Genomic DNA, 19,035 nt, shown 5'->3' on the forward strand with positions numbered 1-19,035 from the left:
GCCTCAGCGGGCCCCCGTAGGCCGGCTTCCGCCGACTCCATCTGTCATTGGTTGAGAGCGAAGTGGGCGGGTCGCCGAGGAGCCCGAGGAAGAAGGCGGCGGCGGCGCTGGTAACTGAGCGGAGCCCAGTGACAGGATGGTGAGGACGGCGGATGCGGCGACCGAGGCCTAGCTCTTGGCCGCGGTGCTGCGTCGTTGGGAGCAACTGGGAGTCTCTAGGCGAGGGCGTGGGCCATTTCGGAGTTGGTGGCGCGCAGCCCAGGGCCAGGCCTGGTGAAGGCTTAGGGGGAGGGCAGGAGAGGATAAGGAGAAGCCACCTCTGGGTGCGGCCGGCTCTGGCCTCGCACCCCCGACCCGGGGGCCAGAGGACGCCCGTGGTTAGGAAAGGGCCCGTCTCAGCGGCTCGTCCAGTCACGAGACCCGCACGCCCGATCCGGAAAAGGCCTTTAGGCCTGGGCCTCCGGCTTCCCCGAGACAGGGGCATTGCATCCCCTCCGTTTCCAGACGTTTCCCTACTCCTTTCCCTCAAAAGGCACCTCCGGCTGCTTGGGGTATGCTGGTTGCCACCGCATGTGTTGGAAGCTGGCTTCTGGGATGCAAAACGGGAAGTAACGAGCATAATCCCCTATCCATTTTAATTTGCCTTCTGGGGAAAAGGGGTACAAACTATCCCTTTCGCCCTTGAAATAAAGTGCAGCTGCCACTGAAATGTGGTAGGGAGTCCCCAGGGGACTGGATTTGGCTCTTAGAATGGCTGGAACTGTTGTTTTCTAAAGGGTTTATGAGCTCCCTGAAATTAGAAAATTTTTGAATATGTATGTTTTTTCAGGTAAAGAGCCAGTGCTGGCGCCAAGGGGGTATTTTCGGGAGTTTTACCTCAGTCGTTCATCAGATTGCCCATCCAGCTTCAGGGCTGGCCCCCCACGCGCTGGCCTCCAGTAGGTTTCTGCCCCAAGACCGTCCTACCTAAAAACTCTGGAGCTGCTACTGAAGAGGGCTCATAACTGTAATCAGATTTTCAGAGGTGCCTTTCACCCCCTAAAAAGTTAAGAACGTGTTCAAAAAGAGCTCCGATTATCAGTATTTTTGCTATTTGTGTTGCTGAGGGTAACTCTAAAGGGACTTCTCTTTCCGATAAGCATCCATGGTATTTTTAAGATTATCAGGGTTCTATGACAAGCATATCCTTTAAGGTGGCTTATAGATGTGACAGCCAAAGATTTACGGTACATGCTTCTTTGGTGTCTTTGTATATGTGAAAGGCGTTAATCCCGTTTTTTATTTTTGCTTCTAAACAGACTCCAGTTCAGAATGATCTGGTTTACAGTAATTTGGAGACAGTTTTGAGAAGATGACATGATTCCATACTCATGTTTCTCAAGTTTTTTTGAAAGATGAACGCTTTTTTAGGGTAGTAATACTGGAACCTAACTTGTCACCTGAGATAGAATTGGGCAAAATTTAGCATTAGCTGAATCTTTTATGATTAAAAACCTTTCACTTGGCAAAGTAGACTAGAAATGTTCAACACTTAGTAATGTCCAGTGTCAATGGGCAGCAAATTCAGGTGTGGAGAGGGTCCAGTTTTGGCTGGAGGAATGTTTTTGCTCTTTTATCATCTTTAGTTGGTGACTTCACCATCTGATAATTTATTCAAAATGCTGTGTTAGATCTATACAAAACAAGGATCTAGCTGTGGCATAAATTTTCCACCTGCTAGAATTTTGAGCATAAGAGAATTAAAATGAGTATACTTGAGGAATAATTAGTCTTTAAGAATCCACCAAAATGTTAGCTTTCATTTACATTGTTACTGATGCATTTTCCAAATTGTCTTATAAAATTCTAGACAACAGGAAACAAAAGGGGAGGAAGGCAATATAGAGAATAAGATGAGCAGAAAAAATTGACAAGGCAGTTTTCCTTTTTCTTTTTTTACAGTGTGTGTATGTGTGTGTCATGTTTAAAAATACAGCAAATGGTTCTTTTGGTGATGTTTTGAGCAAAGCCAATTTTTAACATTTTCTCTCATAACACCCAGAAATCATTAACAATTGTTTGCGTATTCATTTGATATGAGTTTTTCGTTGCTCTGTTTTTGGTTTCTTTTCGTTGCTTTCTTTTAACATTGGTCATGTTTCACCCTTTTTTTTCATTCCCCTGTCTGCAATCAACTTCTTCATTCCACTAAGGCTGGGCACAGAGTAAGTTTCTTCTCTTAGCTCGTACTAACAGCGGTGGTCGGGTGGCTGATTACTGGGATTTTCACCCTTTTACAGTCTCTCCAATAGGAAGTGGCCAACTTCCTATGCTTTGATTGGGTTGGTTCTTATTTGAATTTAATAAGACTGCCAGTTCAGGATCTTTTGCTGTCTCAAAAGACTATAAACTTTGTCTAACCTGAACTGTCCAAAGTGTGGAGTTTGGGCAAGGAAATTCCGCAGAGTATGACATCTGTTATGCGACACTATAATGTAGTCACCTACGTGAAACAAGAGTCTTAGTAAGAATCTTTACTAGTTTGAAATAATTTTTGTTTGGTCATTCCTATAGTTTTATCTTTAAACTGCTAATAATCTGGGTACACTTGGGCATAATCCAGAATACATGATAGAATTGAGGTCATTAATCATTATGAAGTATCATATCATACTAATACCTTTTTGAGCACATTCAGATTGAACAGCTCATTCATTATCAGTCCCAAAGATTTTCATCCTGCGGTAGACGTACACCCGTTATGAGTTTGAGGTTCTTTTTTTTTTTTTTTAACTATAGAAATCTATTTTTTTTACCTTTTTCTCAAATGCCAGCTTCCCACATTAACTATGTACTTCAGTCCATATCCGAAGGATTCCCCTCTAAAGATGAAGACTGTTCTCTCTCCAGGTACTTTTGCATTGATTACCCATGAGAGTTGAAACTTCATAGTTGTTTTTAGTTTTACAGTAAGATGTCTTATCCACGAAGATCTGGATTGAAACCGTTTTTTTTTTTTTAAGATCTTATTTATTTGACAGAGAGACACAGCGAGAGAGGGAACACAAGCAGGGGGAGTAGGAGAGGAAGAAGCAGGCTGCTTGTGGAGCAGGGAGCCCGATGTGGGACTCGATCTCAGGACCCTGGCATCATGATCTGAACCAAAGGCAGAAAGGCAGGTGCTTGAGGTCTGAGCCACCCAGGCGCCCCTGGATTGAAATAATTAAGTCACTGAACAAATACTAGCTGAAACTGCTCTTTAAAAAGAAGAAACTTATTTAACAATTTTTAAAGTATGCTAATTTTGTAATCTTGCATTACTTCAGTTACTCTGTGTCCTGATAACAGTTCCTTTCCTTTGTAATCATGTTGATATTTGTTGCAAGATGAGTCAAGTTTGTTTTAGTAATAATTATAGTTTCACACATTTTATTTTTGATTAATTTTAGTTCACAAAGTCTATGGTGGCAAAACTATTTTGTTTTTATTCTACTTTAGATACTTAATGTTTTCTTGGATGATATTAAGGAATAGTCATGCCTTCTTTAAAAGGAGTTAAAGGGCATGTACATTTATGGATGGGATGTCTGTATGGGAAAACATCCTGTTACAGAATGAAGGTGTCTGTACTAATCAACAGCAAGAAATTGATAATTGTCCTTTGGATGACAAATATTTAAAATGACCATTGACAATATTCCATTAAATGACTGAATTAAGTGATGTTAATTTGTCAAATTTTGAAATTGTAAAATTAAAATTTTACAAGATTGAAGTTTTTTATTCTGTTATACTTAAGTGCAAAATTTATTTTTGTCATCTGAGACTGTATTGCAACTCTAAACCACCTCCTGCTAAATTTATCACTTATTTAGCTGATTTCTTTCTCTCTCTCTCTCTCTTTAATGCTCTAATGCACACGAAAGACTTAAAATGTTATTTTAAGTTTGGGAACCAAACTGAGGATACATAGGCCGTTTAATCTAGGCAGTAAAAATATAACAGCGAGGATTTCTAATTAGAAGAGAGAACAGAGATCATAATTCAAAAGCATGTGTTTGTCCTATTGAAACTCTTTGAAACATAGGCTGTTTTGTTTTGTTTTTTTAAGATTTTATTTATTTATTTGACAGAGATCACAAGTAGGCAGAGAGGCAGGCAGAGAGAGAGAGGAAGGGAAGCAGGCTCCCTGCTGAGCAGACAGCCCGATGCGGGGCTTGATCAAGAAGCCCTGAGACCATGACCTGAGCCGAAGGCAGAGGCTTAACCCACTGAGCCACCCAGGCGCCCCACATAGGCTGTTTTTATTCCTTTGTACTATATAGCTAATAGTTTTTAGTGACAAATATTGTAACTTTTGGCTGCTTTTCCTCTAAATAGTTTTAGTCTAGTAAACATAAATTACAGAATTTTTTCTCTGTCACTACATTTTTAACAATTCTCTTCATTAATGTTCCTGAAACACTGGAATCAGTACATTATGTTTGACATTATAGCTGCAGAAATATGAATTACCATATCATTCAAAAATGCCAAATTCCATAGGACCCCACAGTATATTTTTCATTTTGCAATTTTTAAAATTCAGTGTCATTTATAGGTCTCTAAATGAATTGCTTAAGAAAGCCTGATTTTATTCTTGGTAAGTAGAATGATGACGTATATTGTGTATGCACACTGTTTATGATCAGAATAAGGCTGATTAGAACACAGTATGTTACCATACGTGTCTTTGTTTAAATGGTCATGATAACTATATGGATAACTTCTACTCTTTTGGGTTCTGGAATGTCTGCTTAGTTTAATTTACAAGGGGAGTTAAAGTTAAGGAGAACATCTTGTTTTGACGTCATGTTTGACATTACCCTTGTCTCACCTTGACACTTTAAAGTTGGTGTTGGTATTAGGAGACCTGCACATCCCACACCGGTGCAACAGTTTGCCGGCTAAATTCAAAAAACTGCTGGTGCCAGGAAAGATTCAGCACATTCTCTGTACTGGAAACCTTTGCACCAAAGAGAGTTATGACTATCTCAAGACGCTGGCCGGTGATGTTCATATTGTGAGAGGAGACTTCGATGAGGTGATGTATTTCTCTTTCCATTCACAAATATTACTTTTCTTGATACTTACATGTATAAGCTTTATCCTTTACACCTGAGTTTCTCAACTGTCATGGTCTTTTTATTGTTGTTAACTTCCCCAATACAATTTACTTACACTACTTTTTCCTTACTCTTTAAAAATCACCATGTTAGACTAAACAGATTACCATACTTGTTCTAAACTGCTTGATATGGACTAAAAGTGATTTTGTCACTTTTTTATAGTACTTTCACTTAGTTTATAAAGTTTTTATTACAGACTTCTCACCACTGCCTTTACTACCCTGTTCCAAGCCACCATATCACTTTCCTGCTTGATATGGACTAAAAGTGATTTTGTCACTTTTTTATAGTTCTATCACTTAGTTTATAAAGTTTTTTAAGATTTTTTTTTTAAGATTTTATTTATTTGACAGACAGAGATCACAAGTAGGCAGAGAGGCAGGCAGATAGAGAGTGAGAGAAAGAAGCAGGCTCCCTGCTGAGCAGAGAGCCCGATGCGGGACTCGATCCCAGGACCCTGAGATCATGACCTGAGCCGAAGGCGGCCCAACCCACTGAGCCACCCACGCGCCCAGTTTATAAAGTTTTTATTATAGACTTTTCACCACTGCCTTTACTACCCTGTTCCAAGCCACCATATCACTTTCCTGTGTTCCAGCTTCCTCATTCTACCCTTCCTCCCTTCATAGTTAGTTCTCCAAGTAGCAACCAGTGTGATCCTTTTTAGGTGAAGTAAGATCACATCACCACTATGCTGAAAACCCCGCTGTGGGTCTTAACTCCAGGGTTAATTATGAAGGGGCATGAGGAAGTTTGAGAAGGTGATAAAACTGTTCTGGGTCTTGGTTATGGCAGAGCTTACATAATTGTAAGCATTTGTTTGCTATTGTAAGCAAATTGCATTTGTCAAAAACCCTTAAATTATACATTAAAAAGAGTAATTTTAGTATATGTGAATTATACCTCAATAAACCTGACTTTATTTTTTTTAAAGATTTTATTTATTTATTTTACAGACAGAGATCACAAGTAGGCAGAGAGGCAGGCAGTGAGAGAGGGGGAAGCAGGTCCCCGCTGAGCAGAGAGCCTGGTGCGGAGCTTGATCCCAGGACCTCGGGATCATGACCTGAGCCGAAGGCAGAGGCTTTAACCCACTGAGCCACCCAGGCACCCCTAAACCTGACTTTAAAGAACAGTTAGAAGTTCTGAGATTGCAGCTTTGTTCATTAGTTAATAATGAGATTTTAGGCAAATTACATCTTTCTGGCCTCAGTTTCCTCTTATGTAAATATGATTGGAATAGATGATTTTTAAGACCCTCCGATCATACTAACATATTATTCAACATGATAAATCCGATGTGTGAAGAATTTTCTTTGCATTTCTGGGAATAGAAGCTTTTTCACAAATCATTTTTAACTTCATTGGTGCTGTTTACTAGTGTTCCTTAGTACAAAACTGAATAAGCATAGTGTCTTTTTCTTTTTTCTTTTTTTTTTTTTAGTGGATTTTAAAAAAGAATTCAGATAACCTTTCCCCTGGGGGCGAAAGACGGAGATGAGAAGGGAAGGGGCAGATTTCTTGTCAATAAACAGAATATAGGTTTGGTTTGTTAAAAACATTTGGGGTTCTGTGTATATTATGCTAAAGACAAGTTGGGTTGGGGGCGCCTGGGTGGCTCAGTGGGTTAAGCCACTGCCTTCGGCTCAGGTCATGATCTCAGGGTCCTGGGATCGAGTCCCGCATCGGGCTCTCTGCTCGGCAGGGAGCCTGCTTCCCTTCCTCTCTCTCTCTACCTGCCTCTCCGTCTACTTGTGATTTCTCTCTGTCAAATAAATAAATAAAATCTTTTAAAAAAAAATAAATAAATAAATAAAAATAAAGACAAGTTGGGTAGCAAGAATAAACAATTTTTGCTTCTGATTTAGCTTAACCACTTACTAATGTGTGACCTTAGGCAAATTATTTTAACCTTTCTTTGCCTCAGTTTCCTCATCCATAAAGTGGGAGTCATAATAGAACCTACCTCATAGGATTGTCAGTATTAAATAGGTTGATATTTATAAAACCTTTAGTGCCTGCTTCATACTAAGTGCTGTATGAGTGTTATGTGTCATTATTATTTGAAGCCATCTATATAAAATTAAAGTCTGGGATATAATTTGAACACCTAGCTTATAGGTCATATACCTAGGATTCTTAGAGGAAACTAACAACTTTAGGGGAATAATTATTCTCTACAGCTTTCCCTAAAGAACCCAGATTCTGTTTTAAAAAAAAAAAAAAGATAAACACGAGGCAGGGATTGCATGATAAATTCCAGTTTCCCGGAAATAAGGTATGTTTTGAGCATAGTTGTAGCCTTAGAGACTGAGGAGTAATCATATATTTAGTAAATGTGTTGGTTGTGGAGCACTGTATCAAAAGATCCACATGGGATTAAATACTTAACCAGGTTAAGTACTAAATCAGTTGTTCTTAAACATCAGCATCTCTTAAAAAAAGAAAGTGTGTATGTATGTATATGTATATGTGTGTGTGTGTATATATATATATATATATATATATATATATATATATATATATATAATGTCTTTTTCTTATTCTAGAATCTGAATTATCCAGAACAGAAAGTTGTGACTGTTGGGCAGTTCAAAATTGGTTTGATCCATGGGCATCAAGTTATTCCTTGGGGAGATATGGCCAGCTTAGCCCTGCTGCAGAGGCAGTTTGATGTGGACATTCTTATCTCGGGACACACACACAAATTTGAAGCATTTGAGCATGAGAATAAATTCTACATTAACCCAGGTTCTGCCACTGGAGCATATAATGCCTTGGAAACGTGAGTAGTAATTCGGGAATTTTTTAAAGTTAATAATTGCATGTGTGACATTTCATGAAGGAGGAATACAACCATTTCAATAATTACAGCCTTTTGGGCAATCTTCTTTTGGTGATTATTTTCAATATATAACAACTAGAATTCTCCTTGAATCCAAATTGTTATAAATTGAAATTTTTAGTGCTGGTGCTTTTTAGTACAAAACACTGACGTTATTTATATTTTTTTCCAGAAACATTATTCCTTCATTTGTGTTGATGGACATCCAGGCTTCTACAGTTGTCACTTATGTGTATCAGCTAATTGGAGATGATGTGAAAGTAGAACGAATTGAATACAAAAAATCTTAAAAGCCAGGCCTGTCTTGCTGGGTTTTTCTTTTTTCATTCCCCTGTTCAAATCAAGTAATTAAACATGAGCCACAAAATTGTATCACTTTTATAATATTTTGCAGTAAAATATATCATCTTGTTAATACAATGTTCTAAGCTTCTTGTAAACTATAAGAATATATTCTGTTTCCATATTTGATTTCTATGAAAAAATGTCCATCATACAGTAAATGGTCATGCGTTAAGAAAAATTTATCCTTGTAAATATCTTCAAAGTTGATTATCTGGAACTTTATTACAAAAGTAGTGCATGAGGAAAATGAATCTAGATTTTCTTGTATACGTTTTTCTCTCCAGTAATAAACAGTTACCTTTCATTTATACTTCCTTGATAAGCTGTGTTTTAATTTTTAAAAATCATGAAAATGAGAGACCATATGAAACTGTGCCTAAGCATTAAAGTGATGAGGTAGATGGGTTGACTTTTGGGGCTCTCTCATTTCTCACAGTGCTCTAGAGGTCATTATGTTGGGCTCAGATTTGATTTTCTAAAAAATATACTATATTGACATATTAGCAATAATTCCTCAAACTGTTTCTTTAAATTGCCCTATTCCTATATTTCAGGTTTTAATTGTGTATGTACACACACACACACACACACATATATATATTTTTAAACCAGCGTTTAGAAAGGAAGCACAGTAGAGTGAATATATAATGTAAAGAGTCTTCTTGGTACAATTACTTCCAACTTATTCTGGTTTGAGAGTCCAAGCGTTTGGCAATTTTCATAAAATAGAGCAAGTTGATACTTCCCATTTTTAAGTTGTATTCAAGCAGTAAATATCAAGTGCTATTTTGTATCAGACTTTCAGAGCTTTCCTTAACCAGATCAAGAAAATACTTGGGGCCCCTGGGTGGCTTAGTGGGTTAACCCTCTGCTTTCGGCATGGGTCATGATCCCAGGGTCTTGGGATCGAACCCCTCATCAGGCTCTCTGCTCAGCAGGGAGACTGCTTCCCCCCCTCTCTCTTTCTGCCTGCCTGTCTGCCTGCTTGTGATTTCTGTCTGTCAAATAAATCAAATATTTAAAAAAAAAAAAAGAATATACTTATAGGGGATTCTCATGTTTTTGTTCTAGGACTTACTATATGGAGAAAAAGAATTAATCAATTTATTGGACAGATTTAAAGAAAAATAATACAGTTTTAAGCGACAAGAAAATTTTTAATTGTATCTAGCTAGAAATACAAGCATATATTACACATAACTTTTGTTACACAAATATCATTAGTACATGGAACTACATCAACCAGTTAATTACACTGTTGTAAACATTTCTGAACAAACTAAAATTACTTAATGACTTCACGGTGAGTAACAATACTATCCTAAATGTAGAAAGAGGACACAATTCACAACCCTCCCCCCCTTTGGCACCTCATCAATTCACAAGACTCAAGTTCACATCAGGTGTTCTCCTTGTTCTTCAATTGACATCGATTGCATACATTTATTTAGCAAATCTTCTTCCTTTTTTTCTTCATTCATGTATGATTCAGAATCATTTGTAGAAACTGTAAGAAAAATAAGTTTATAATGTCTGTTTTGGAAATACAGGTGTATTTCCTGAAAATGGAGATTTGTATATAAGAACAGCCTTCAAAATGACCTATCTTAGTAATAACCCTTTCACAAAAACAAATGGCTTGCAATTTTCAAAACTTAACCACTTCCTCCCCCCAAATCCCTTACTTTCCCAGTAAGTACTGTAGTCAGCCAAGTTATGGTATAGCACATTTTCTGTCACTAAGTCCTATATTGTCTTCACATGTCAAAATCTTTTGGTTACAGGAAAGTCATAGCTTCAGCATTCCCCTCTCCGGAAACATGAAGCTGCTACTCCTCTCTCAGGGGTCACAGGGACTTTCCTCCAACCTGGGTTCCTCCAGCTATTATTTTGGGACCTAGACTTACTTTTTCCCCTGCCATAACCCTCCTTTCTTGGACTGTCACACAGCATTGGGATAGGGGTTCTGAAGGCCTGACTTCCCTACTTCCTATTTGCTTCCCTACTCACTGTAGGAACAACTACGACATTGTTTAACTTCCACTTAATCCTTCCCACTTTATCAATTCTGAGGAATCCTTCTGAGCATTCTTTCTTCCCCTTTGATTTTCTTTCTTCTCCTTTTGATTTTCCCCTTTGGCCCTTTAAATTTTGTAGTCTTCTGAACTTGAAGGATCCTTGGGCACCTGGGTGGCTCAGTAGGTTAAGCCTCTGCCTTTGGCTCAGGTCATGATCTCAGGGTCCTGGGATTGAGCCCTGCATCGGGCTCTCTGCTCAGCAGGGAGCCTGCTTCCCCTTTTCTCTCTATGCCTACCTGCCTCTTTGCCTACTTATGAGCTCTGTCAAATAAATAAATAAAAATTTTTAAAAATGCTGATGAACTGGGGCACCTGGGTGGCTCAGTGGGTTAAGCAACTGCCTTCGGCTCAGGTCATGATCTCAGGGTCCTGGGATCGAGTCCCGCATCAGGCTCTCTGCTCAGCAGGGAGCCTGCTTCCCTCTCTGCCTGCCTCTCTGTCTACTGTGATCTCTCTCTGTCAAATAAATAAATAAAATCTTTAAAAAAAAAATGCTGATGAACCTGTAGGATCCTTTATGCTGATACTTACCAACTCTGGACTTAATCTGAGTTGCTCTGCAAAATTTTGATACCACTTGGTTGGCTTGCTTCCTGGTGTGTTGAATATTAAACAAAATTTATATATAGGTGATACAGCCCTCATTAACTATGATGCCATACAAAATACTTTGTCCCATCCAAAAATGGCACTATCTCATAAAAGTGCTATGGCTTGAAAAAGTCATGTTTATGGCTCTGGGTTCTAACAAATTCATTCTGTTAAAGTCTCTGACCTTGATATTGTAAATACCTTTGTTTAGAAGTACCTTGAATCTTACTCCCCTGAGGTGAGTATGTTCTTTTAAATGAAAGCAGAAACTGTATTTCATACTCACTTGGAGAATTATAAGCAAATCACATTCTAAATTTTAATGTCTTCTGTAATAGAAATGAAATTAATGGGTTTATATTTTTTTTAAGTATAAGATCTTTCAAAATGCATTTTTAAAATTCCACATTTACCTGATTGCATGAACAGTTTGCCTGGTTTTCTAAAAATCTTCAGTGACTTACATCTTGTTTTAGATGCATATCCAGTTTTTAAACTATAAGAAAGAGAAGCATCTTAATTGGGATCAGCAAAATCAACAGTTGTCTAATGCATATGGAGGACCATACAAATTCTTTTTATTAAGCTGCCAGCATCACCAAAAAGACTCTTTCAGTCTCCTATGAGTAATTAGCCCTGAAACACAAAGCTAACTATTTTAGTGCAGGTTGAATAATCAGTCTTCTTATTCTTTTTTCTTATTTCCTTTTTTTGTTTATAGTTTTCTCCTGTGCAGAAGCAACCATATGCTCCTTCTGGAAGTGTTTGTACTATTTTGAATTTAAGTGGAAATTACTGAAAAGGCCAGTCTTGCCTATCTCTAGCTGATCAAGAAATTTTTACAATTCCACAAAATGTGTTCTAAAAAGAGTGGCATATTCCAGTGAGATCAGTAAAGAGACTATAAGATCCTTTTGTGCTTTTCGTCTAACCTCTTCTGAATTTAGCCAAATGAACCTATTAGGAAACAAGCTTTAATCTCATTTAGCTACCGTTCCAATAAAATTGGGGTGTATTTTCCTCTTTTTAAACAACAAGAAACAGACCCTTCTTTGTTTCTCACTGGTCGCCAAAGGGAATGCTGTAGGATCATTTCCGGTGCGGGTACAGCGGCCATGTCAAGGGTCCCTGAGTCCACTCTCTCCAGTTGGTGTCGCCATGTGGTGCAGGGGTAATGCTGCTTCTGTGAGTAACGAGAACCGAGGCGGCTCCTGTGATGAGTGAGGATACCTGTCATACAGATCACCTCTGTTAGAAGACCCTCTGGTGTCTTGTGAGAACTAGTGAGAAACGAACGAGGTGCACCTGCCTGGCTTTTGTGAGCTGTGCTGGATCACGTGCATGTACTGCCTCTTCATCAACGTCCGTAGATAGTTGGCGTTATAGATCTTAGCGATGCTACACAGATAACGCTTCTGGCCTGTGGTGAGGTCTGGATGCTAAAAGACAAGATTTATAGGTACTGTAGAACAAGTGAAATTCCTCATCTGAAAGGGTCAATGTTCAGGAGAGCTGCACCACACGTACATTTTGCTTATTCAAATTCAGCTATGCTAATCTGGCCGAAAAGAGAAAGAAATGGCCATTTAAACAGCACACGTGGGTCCACCTGCCGTTTCCACTCAAGTGATTCTGATGTGTCTGAGGGGTGAGAACCACTGCCCTAGGAGAGTAAGGAGAGTAGGGATATGCTGCTCTGTACGTGAGTCTTAGTTCCTGTGTGCCTCAGTGAATGTAGGCTTCTTGCCCTCTAAATACAATTTTTGAGATATCCTGTGGCATCTGAAAGCGACTCAACTACTCTACTTGGTCTTAACTAAAGAAACAGTCTTGGGGCGTCTGGGTGGCTCAGTGGGTTAAAGCCTCTGCCTTCAGCTCAGGTCCTGATCCCAAGGTCCTGGGATCGAGCCCCACATTGGGCTCTCTGCTCAGCAGGGAGCCTGCTTCCTCCTCTCTCTAACTACCTCTCTGCCTACTTGTAATCTCTGTCTGTCAAATAAATAAATAAAATTTTTTTAAAAAGAAAAGAAAAAAGAAACTCTTTTCTAGCACCAGAAGAATAACTGTCTGTGTTGAACATACTGAGGGATAGTCTATGGGTCTTTGGTAAAAGTAATTTTAACTAAGATTTTCACTTGCTGATTTTAGAAGATAACACTCACTTAAAATGTATATATATGTGTGTATACACAGGATTTACTGAACTGAATAGGTAAATCCAGGGAAAAGTCAAAATGTTGGTCAGATAAATTGACCAATTTGCACAAATCTATTGTAATCTTCATTTGCACTGCTCACAACGATACTTCTGGCAGTTATGACCTTTAATAATGGGTAATAGAGGTTAGACCGTCTTAAAATGCTGACAGCCATTTTCTTTATTTGCTTCTTTCTAATTTTGCAGACCTTCAGTGGAATCTGAATGAAAATGAGTCTGGGTTTCCATCTCTGGAATGTAACTTTCCTTATCATAAAGCCCTCAAAGAACTCTTAGGATAAAGAATCTAGGGATGCCTGGGTGGCTCAGTGAGTTAAAGCCTCTGCCTTCTGCTCAGGTCATGATCCCAGGGTCCTGGGATCGAGCCCGCATCAGACTCTCTGCTCAGCGGGATGCCTGCTTCCCTCTCTCACTCTGCCTGCCTCTCTGCCTACCTGTGATCTCTCTCTCTGTCAAAGAAATAAATAAAAGCTTAAGAAAAAAAAGAATCTATAATGATAAAAATCCTTGTATTCATTTCATGAGTTTACTCAGCAGATAGTTATGGATTCCTGGATGTATGCTGAGTGTACCTTATCTTCTGAAGTGCCTTACCCTCTAAGTAGCTCATCTTCAATAATAAGTTCATCTCTGAATACAAAGAATTTGGTACTTCAACAAAATATTGGTATTTAGTTAGCATACCTTTAGAAAGGACGCATCTGTCATTGATTTAGGGATGTGAATTGCTTGAATTTGAGGAGTTTTCCACAACTCTTGCAGCTTGGCTATGTGTGTGTTCACTTTGTGTCCATCTTTGATTCTGTCTGTAGGCAAGGACATACTATGTGAATTGCATGAGCAAACATCAGCTCAATAAACTGATTATTAATATCTATATATTTACACGGGTCTGTGATTATCCTGGAGTAGGAGTATGAGTCATTCTGTTAAATTTGAAGAGATTGTATGATATGGCCATTTGGTTTTAGAGCATACAAAACTCTTAAGATATTTATGAACATTTACTACATATATGTCATTATATATAGACTACATTATTTTGAGCTCAGCTGAGATGCAAACTGTTGACAGTAGCTTATTTTTGTTAGCTGACTGTATTTCAGACCACATTAAACGGGAATATACATGCAGAACTTGCACTGTAAAGATTTACAGCAATATTTTATCATTCATTTGACTTGAGCATATAGTATTAAAGTCAAGATAGAATAACACAAATTTTATATCTTTAATGAGACAGTGTTAAAAGGGCTTTGTAGAATTTTAATAAAATGTATTTTTACACAGCTTCAGTTATTTCAATGTTTTTAATACTGATGTGGATAGATTAAAAGAACAGTCATTTAATAAAAATAAAAGTTGAGGCATATCTCGAAGAATGAAACTAGTTTTCAGTTTCAGATATTGCAACCAGAAACTTAATTTAGGGTATAAACTTCAGTAGCACTTTGGGGAAAAACAATTTTCACTGGGAAAATTTAACTAGTAAATAACTCTTTTTATAACACTCCCCTTCTTCTCACATACTCAATCCCTCCCTCCAGACGGCTTTCTACCACTATGGTTAGTATCACTGTAAATCAGTTTGCATTTTCTTGAGTTTGACATAAGTGGAAACATACAGTATATATTCTGTTTGTCTAGCTTCTTTCACTCAACATAATTATACTGAAATCGATCAGTGTGTGATATGTAGCAATAGTTCATTTCTTTTTATTGTTGGGTTATATTCCAATATATCACAATTTGATTATCCATCCACCTGTAGATGGACATCTGGATTGTTTCCAGTTTTACGCTAGTACAAATAAAGCTGGCAGAACAGATTTCTAAGTTAAAAGCTTGTATTTAGGAAGGCAAATTAAATAGCCATGGTTTTGTTTCAGTACTGACAACAAAGGTCACTACAGTTTTACATATTAACTTTATTTATTTCTTCCAGATTTTGACAAATTGGGAGAGTTAATTCAGATAAGTAAGGGTTATATGTGCTTTACTGAAGACTAACTAGTTTGCCAACAAATGGAAAATTCACCTGGAAATTATGTTATTATGACCTTTAAGATATAATTTGGAGTCTATAATAATAAAATTTAAATTTTTTAAAAAATCCTTTTTCAAGTCATAAATGTGGACTAATTATCTAAGAATATATCTTTGTGTCTCCACTCATCAATATTTCTGAGATGTGTTATTGTAGCCTGGACTGAAATTCAACTTCTCAAAACCTTGATGGCATTTCTTTACAGAACATGAAACATTTAAAAGTATTAAGGGCTCCTGGGTGGTTCAGTCAGGTAAGCAGCTGACTCTTGATTTAGAATCAGGTCATGATCTCGGGGTCTTGAGAGTGAGCCCCACATCCCAGCAGCAGCAGGGGGCCTCCTTGAGATTCTCTTTCCCTCTGTCCCTCCCCCTCTCAAATGAATAAATCTTTTTAAAAAATAATAGTTAAAGAGAAACAACCAACTGAAAAATGGGCAAAAGACTTGAACAGACTTTGGATGTCTCCAAGGGAGAAAGTACAAATGGCCAATAAACACATGAAAAGATACTCACTATCGCCACTCGTTAGGGAAATATAAATAAAACAACAATGAAGTCCCATTTCATACTCATAAGGATAACTACCATTTAAAAAAAATGAAAACAAGTGTAAGCTAGCATGTGGAGAAACTCAGACCGTGTGCATTGCTGGTAAGAATGTAAAATGGTGCAGCTACTGTGGAAACAGTGTGGTGGCTCCTCAAAAAATTAAACAATGATCACCATATGGTCCAACAATTCCATTTAAAAACCACAGTATTTATATGTATATATGCATTTTTAGGTATGTATATACACATAGATAAGTGTCTGTGTTTTTCTCAGCTTCTGTAAGGACTATGCATTTTCCAAGGAAGGGAATGAATCCAGGTTTCTAGATCATTGAACTGAAATTGCTCCCCCCTTGGGGCACCTGGATGGCTCAGTGGGTTAAGCCTCTGCCTTTGGCTTGGGTCATGATCTCAGGGTCCTAGGATGGAGCCCCACATTGTGCTCTCTGCTCAGGAGGGAGCCTCCTTCCCCCTCTCTCTCTGCCCTGCCTCTCTGCCTGCTTGTGATCTCTGTCTGTCAAATAAATAAATAAAATCTTAAAAAAAAAAAAAAGAAAAGAAAAGAAATTGCTCCCCCCTCAAAAGAAAAAAAAAAATAGTGATATGCCTTTGGGGGTTTGTCTTACTCTTAATTCCATCAGCTTTATCCTTTATTTCAAGTGAGAGGAAAATAGCAGCATTGAGAAATATTTTATATGCTTTGAAGTTGTTCAAGTTAGAAATTTTTCCTTCAATTTATAAACCCCAGGCCATACTCTGTGCTTTTCAAACATCAATTATAACACAATTCTTTTCAGATTCATTGCTATTTTGAAGCACTCTTTTTAAAATGCTTGATGTGAAATGTCTTAACAAGAGAGAAAGAACCTGCTGGATTGCTCTGAAAATCTTAAAGACTAAGGTCACCAGGATGCTAATAAAGTCTATTTTTAAAACTCCATTATGTTTGTAGTTATAGCAAAATTAGCATCTCTGAACCATGTATTTTGGTAGGTATCATCTGCTTTATATGTTCTACTTACCAATACCTTTGGAATTCTGATAATAAGAATGTCCAGCTGATCTGTTGGAGGGAAAAAAGGATTTAAATAATATGTAATAATTGACAGCTTTATAAGCATTAAAAAAAGTATTTCAAATGAAAAAAGGCAGTATTGCATATGCTTTTTACTTTTCATGTTTCTATCAGATGGAATATCTTGCAAATTTTCTCCTGTAATCCTGGTTATATCCTAATGGCCCCAGGCTTTTTCTTTTCTTTTTTTTTTAATTAGCCCCAGGCTTTTTCAAAGTGGGTTATCTGAGGTTTTTACTATACTAGAAAGGATTTATCTTAAGCCAGATTTGGTCTTACTTTTAAGGCCTTTTAATCTAATTCCTGCATTGAGCTCAATAAAGAATTTGGGCTTCTGTGTTATCTGTGGTATTTCCTGGCTCTCTTTACTTTTAATAAAGTAACTTGGATATGAAAAAGACTATCTTCTTCTTTACTGTACATAATTAAGGTATACTGGAATTGATAAATTGGTCTGGAATGTTTCTATTTTTGTACAAGTTCTTTTTTTCTTCTTTCAAATTAAGACAGAACACACATCCTTCCTACTTCCTTCCATTTATTCAGTGACCAAGTGTTCATTGATCTCCTGATATATGAGGATCCAGCACTTAGTCAAACACAATAATGAACAGAAAAGAAAGCCGAGACCCCATCTTTAACAGCCTTCTAGGGGCCCCTGGGTGGCTCAGTTAAGCGGCTGATTCTTGATCGGGGTTCAGGTCATGATGATGATCTGGGGGGGGGGTCCTCACTCAGTGGGGAGTCCGCTTAAGGATTCTCTCTTTCCCTCTGCCCCTCCCCCTCCCGCGGCCTCCGCACTCTCTCTCCCAAATAAATAAGTGTTTTTAAGAAAGTCTTCGATCCACTATATATATGTAAAGTAGTCATGGGTGCAGCAGGAGCCATGACTGTGAGCTTTTGGAGAAACACCCTGCAGCTTTCACTCTTAGGGAATAACTGATGGAAGCCGGGAGGTCCTGAAGACTAGTTGTCATCAGCATCCAGGAAATAATAGTAAAAAAAACCTGCTCAAAATAAAATGGATTTATGAAGAAAAACTTCAGGGGAAAGAAAATGTCAAATCAAGGTGCCTCTAATATTCATAATTATCTGTCATATCGGCATTATGAATTCCCTGGACCTAAAGGTGGCTAATGTCGCACACACGGAACTGATTTATTGACTTGGAAACCCTAGATTGAACCTGTTTCTGCTGGGCCCTCAACCCCCTCTTTTTTATAGAGATCCTGTGGGAGACTGCACGTTTTCCAGCAGGTTTCGCAGCGCCCCCTCGAGGCAGAAAAATGCACCCAAGCAATTGTCGCAGTTACCGCGTTTAGTCATTGCACCAACACTCAATCCTACCTCACAAGCCCTTCCCCTAAACAGTGAGTCGGCTTCCATCTGTCCTACCCCGAGCACAACAAAGGCTGTCCCCTCCTCTCACTTCAGTCCACCTGGGACGAGTCCTTTGGAGCAGCCAGCTCCCACCCCCTCCTCCACAGGGGATCACGACCCGGAGCCGGTCATCGTCCTCCCTAACCCTTCAGGGCCCCTCAGCCTCACCCGCCGCCGCCACCCTCGGTCCCGGCCACTGCGGGAGGCTCTGCGGAAGAGCTGCATTCTGTCCAGTCGGACACCGGACCTTGGCCGGGCATCTCCTCCCCGGTGCCCGGACCTCGAGCGGTGTGCGGAAGCAGCTTTCCCCTCTCCCCTCCCCCGTCAGCACGCGTGCGTCAGGCCGGGCGATATTGGGGGTGAAGAGGCGGACGCCGTATTCTAGCCCCCTCCGATGTGCTCCGGACACTGCCCGAATAGCTTCGGGAGAGCGGGGAGGGCAGATGCACGACGCTGGAATAAGTTGGGGGAGGGGCAGGTCTTTAGTTGATTGCGCGCTTGCACGGTTTGTGGCAGGGATTAGTACATGCCCTCTAAAACAGGAGGTGCCTTCCAGATCCTCAGTATTCCAGACCCTCTACAAATTTGCAAATCTTGAGTGTCACCATAAAGGTCAAAGACCAGGACGCAAATCAAGGACCGAAGTCCCCAGCGCAGGGATGCAGAATGTTAGCCGTTATCCGTTATCACCAAGGCAACCAGGCGTCTCTAGCATCCCAACTGCCAATTTCCGCCAGCTACTTCTGCGCACGCGCA

At 39.1% G+C, this 19,035-nt stretch overlaps 2 protein-coding genes across 11 annotated transcripts; one reads left to right on the top strand and one right to left on the bottom strand.

The window, feature by feature from the left end:
• The first annotated feature begins 7 nt into the window (after positions 1–7).
• VPS29 (VPS29 retromer complex component) lies at positions 8–8,647 on the top strand. 10 transcript variants are annotated; one of them, XM_082698578.1, is made up of 4 exons: positions 8–139; positions 4,871–5,062; positions 7,697–7,932; positions 8,165–8,647. In XM_082698578.1, the coding sequence occupies exons 1-4, from the start codon at positions 137–139 to the stop codon at positions 8,280–8,282; spliced, it is 549 nt and encodes a 182-aa protein (XP_082554704.1). In that variant the 5' UTR covers positions 8–136; the 3' UTR covers positions 8,283–8,647. The 10 variants fall into 10 exon arrangements, 2 of the variants coding, with proteins under 2 accessions (XP_082554704.1, XP_082554705.1); XR_014302592.1 differs by lacking the exons at positions 7,697–7,932; positions 8,165–8,647 and adding an exon at positions 2,814–2,889 and having other exon boundaries at positions 59–139; positions 4,871–5,028; XM_082698579.1 differs by lacking the exon at positions 7,697–7,932 and having other exon boundaries at positions 65–148.
• An 826-nt stretch (positions 8,648–9,473) lies between these two features.
• Positions 9,474–18,979, bottom strand: FAM216A (family with sequence similarity 216 member A). The gene is made up of 7 exons (XM_082698563.1): positions 18,448–18,979; positions 16,847–16,887; positions 13,909–14,030; positions 12,316–12,445; positions 12,053–12,236; positions 11,420–11,502; positions 9,474–9,844 (listed from the first exon to the last, which is right to left on the bottom strand). The coding sequence occupies exons 1-7, from the start codon at positions 18,537–18,539 to the stop codon at positions 9,732–9,734; spliced, it is 765 nt and encodes a 254-aa protein (XP_082554689.1). The 5' UTR covers positions 18,540–18,979; the 3' UTR covers positions 9,474–9,731.
• Between the last annotated feature and the right edge of the window lie 56 nt (positions 18,980–19,035).

The sequence above is a fragment of the Mustela nivalis genome (assembly GCF_964662115.1).
Source record: "Mustela nivalis genome assembly, chromosome: 14".
Lineage (NCBI taxonomy): Eukaryota > Metazoa > Chordata > Mammalia > Carnivora > Mustelidae > Mustela > Mustela nivalis.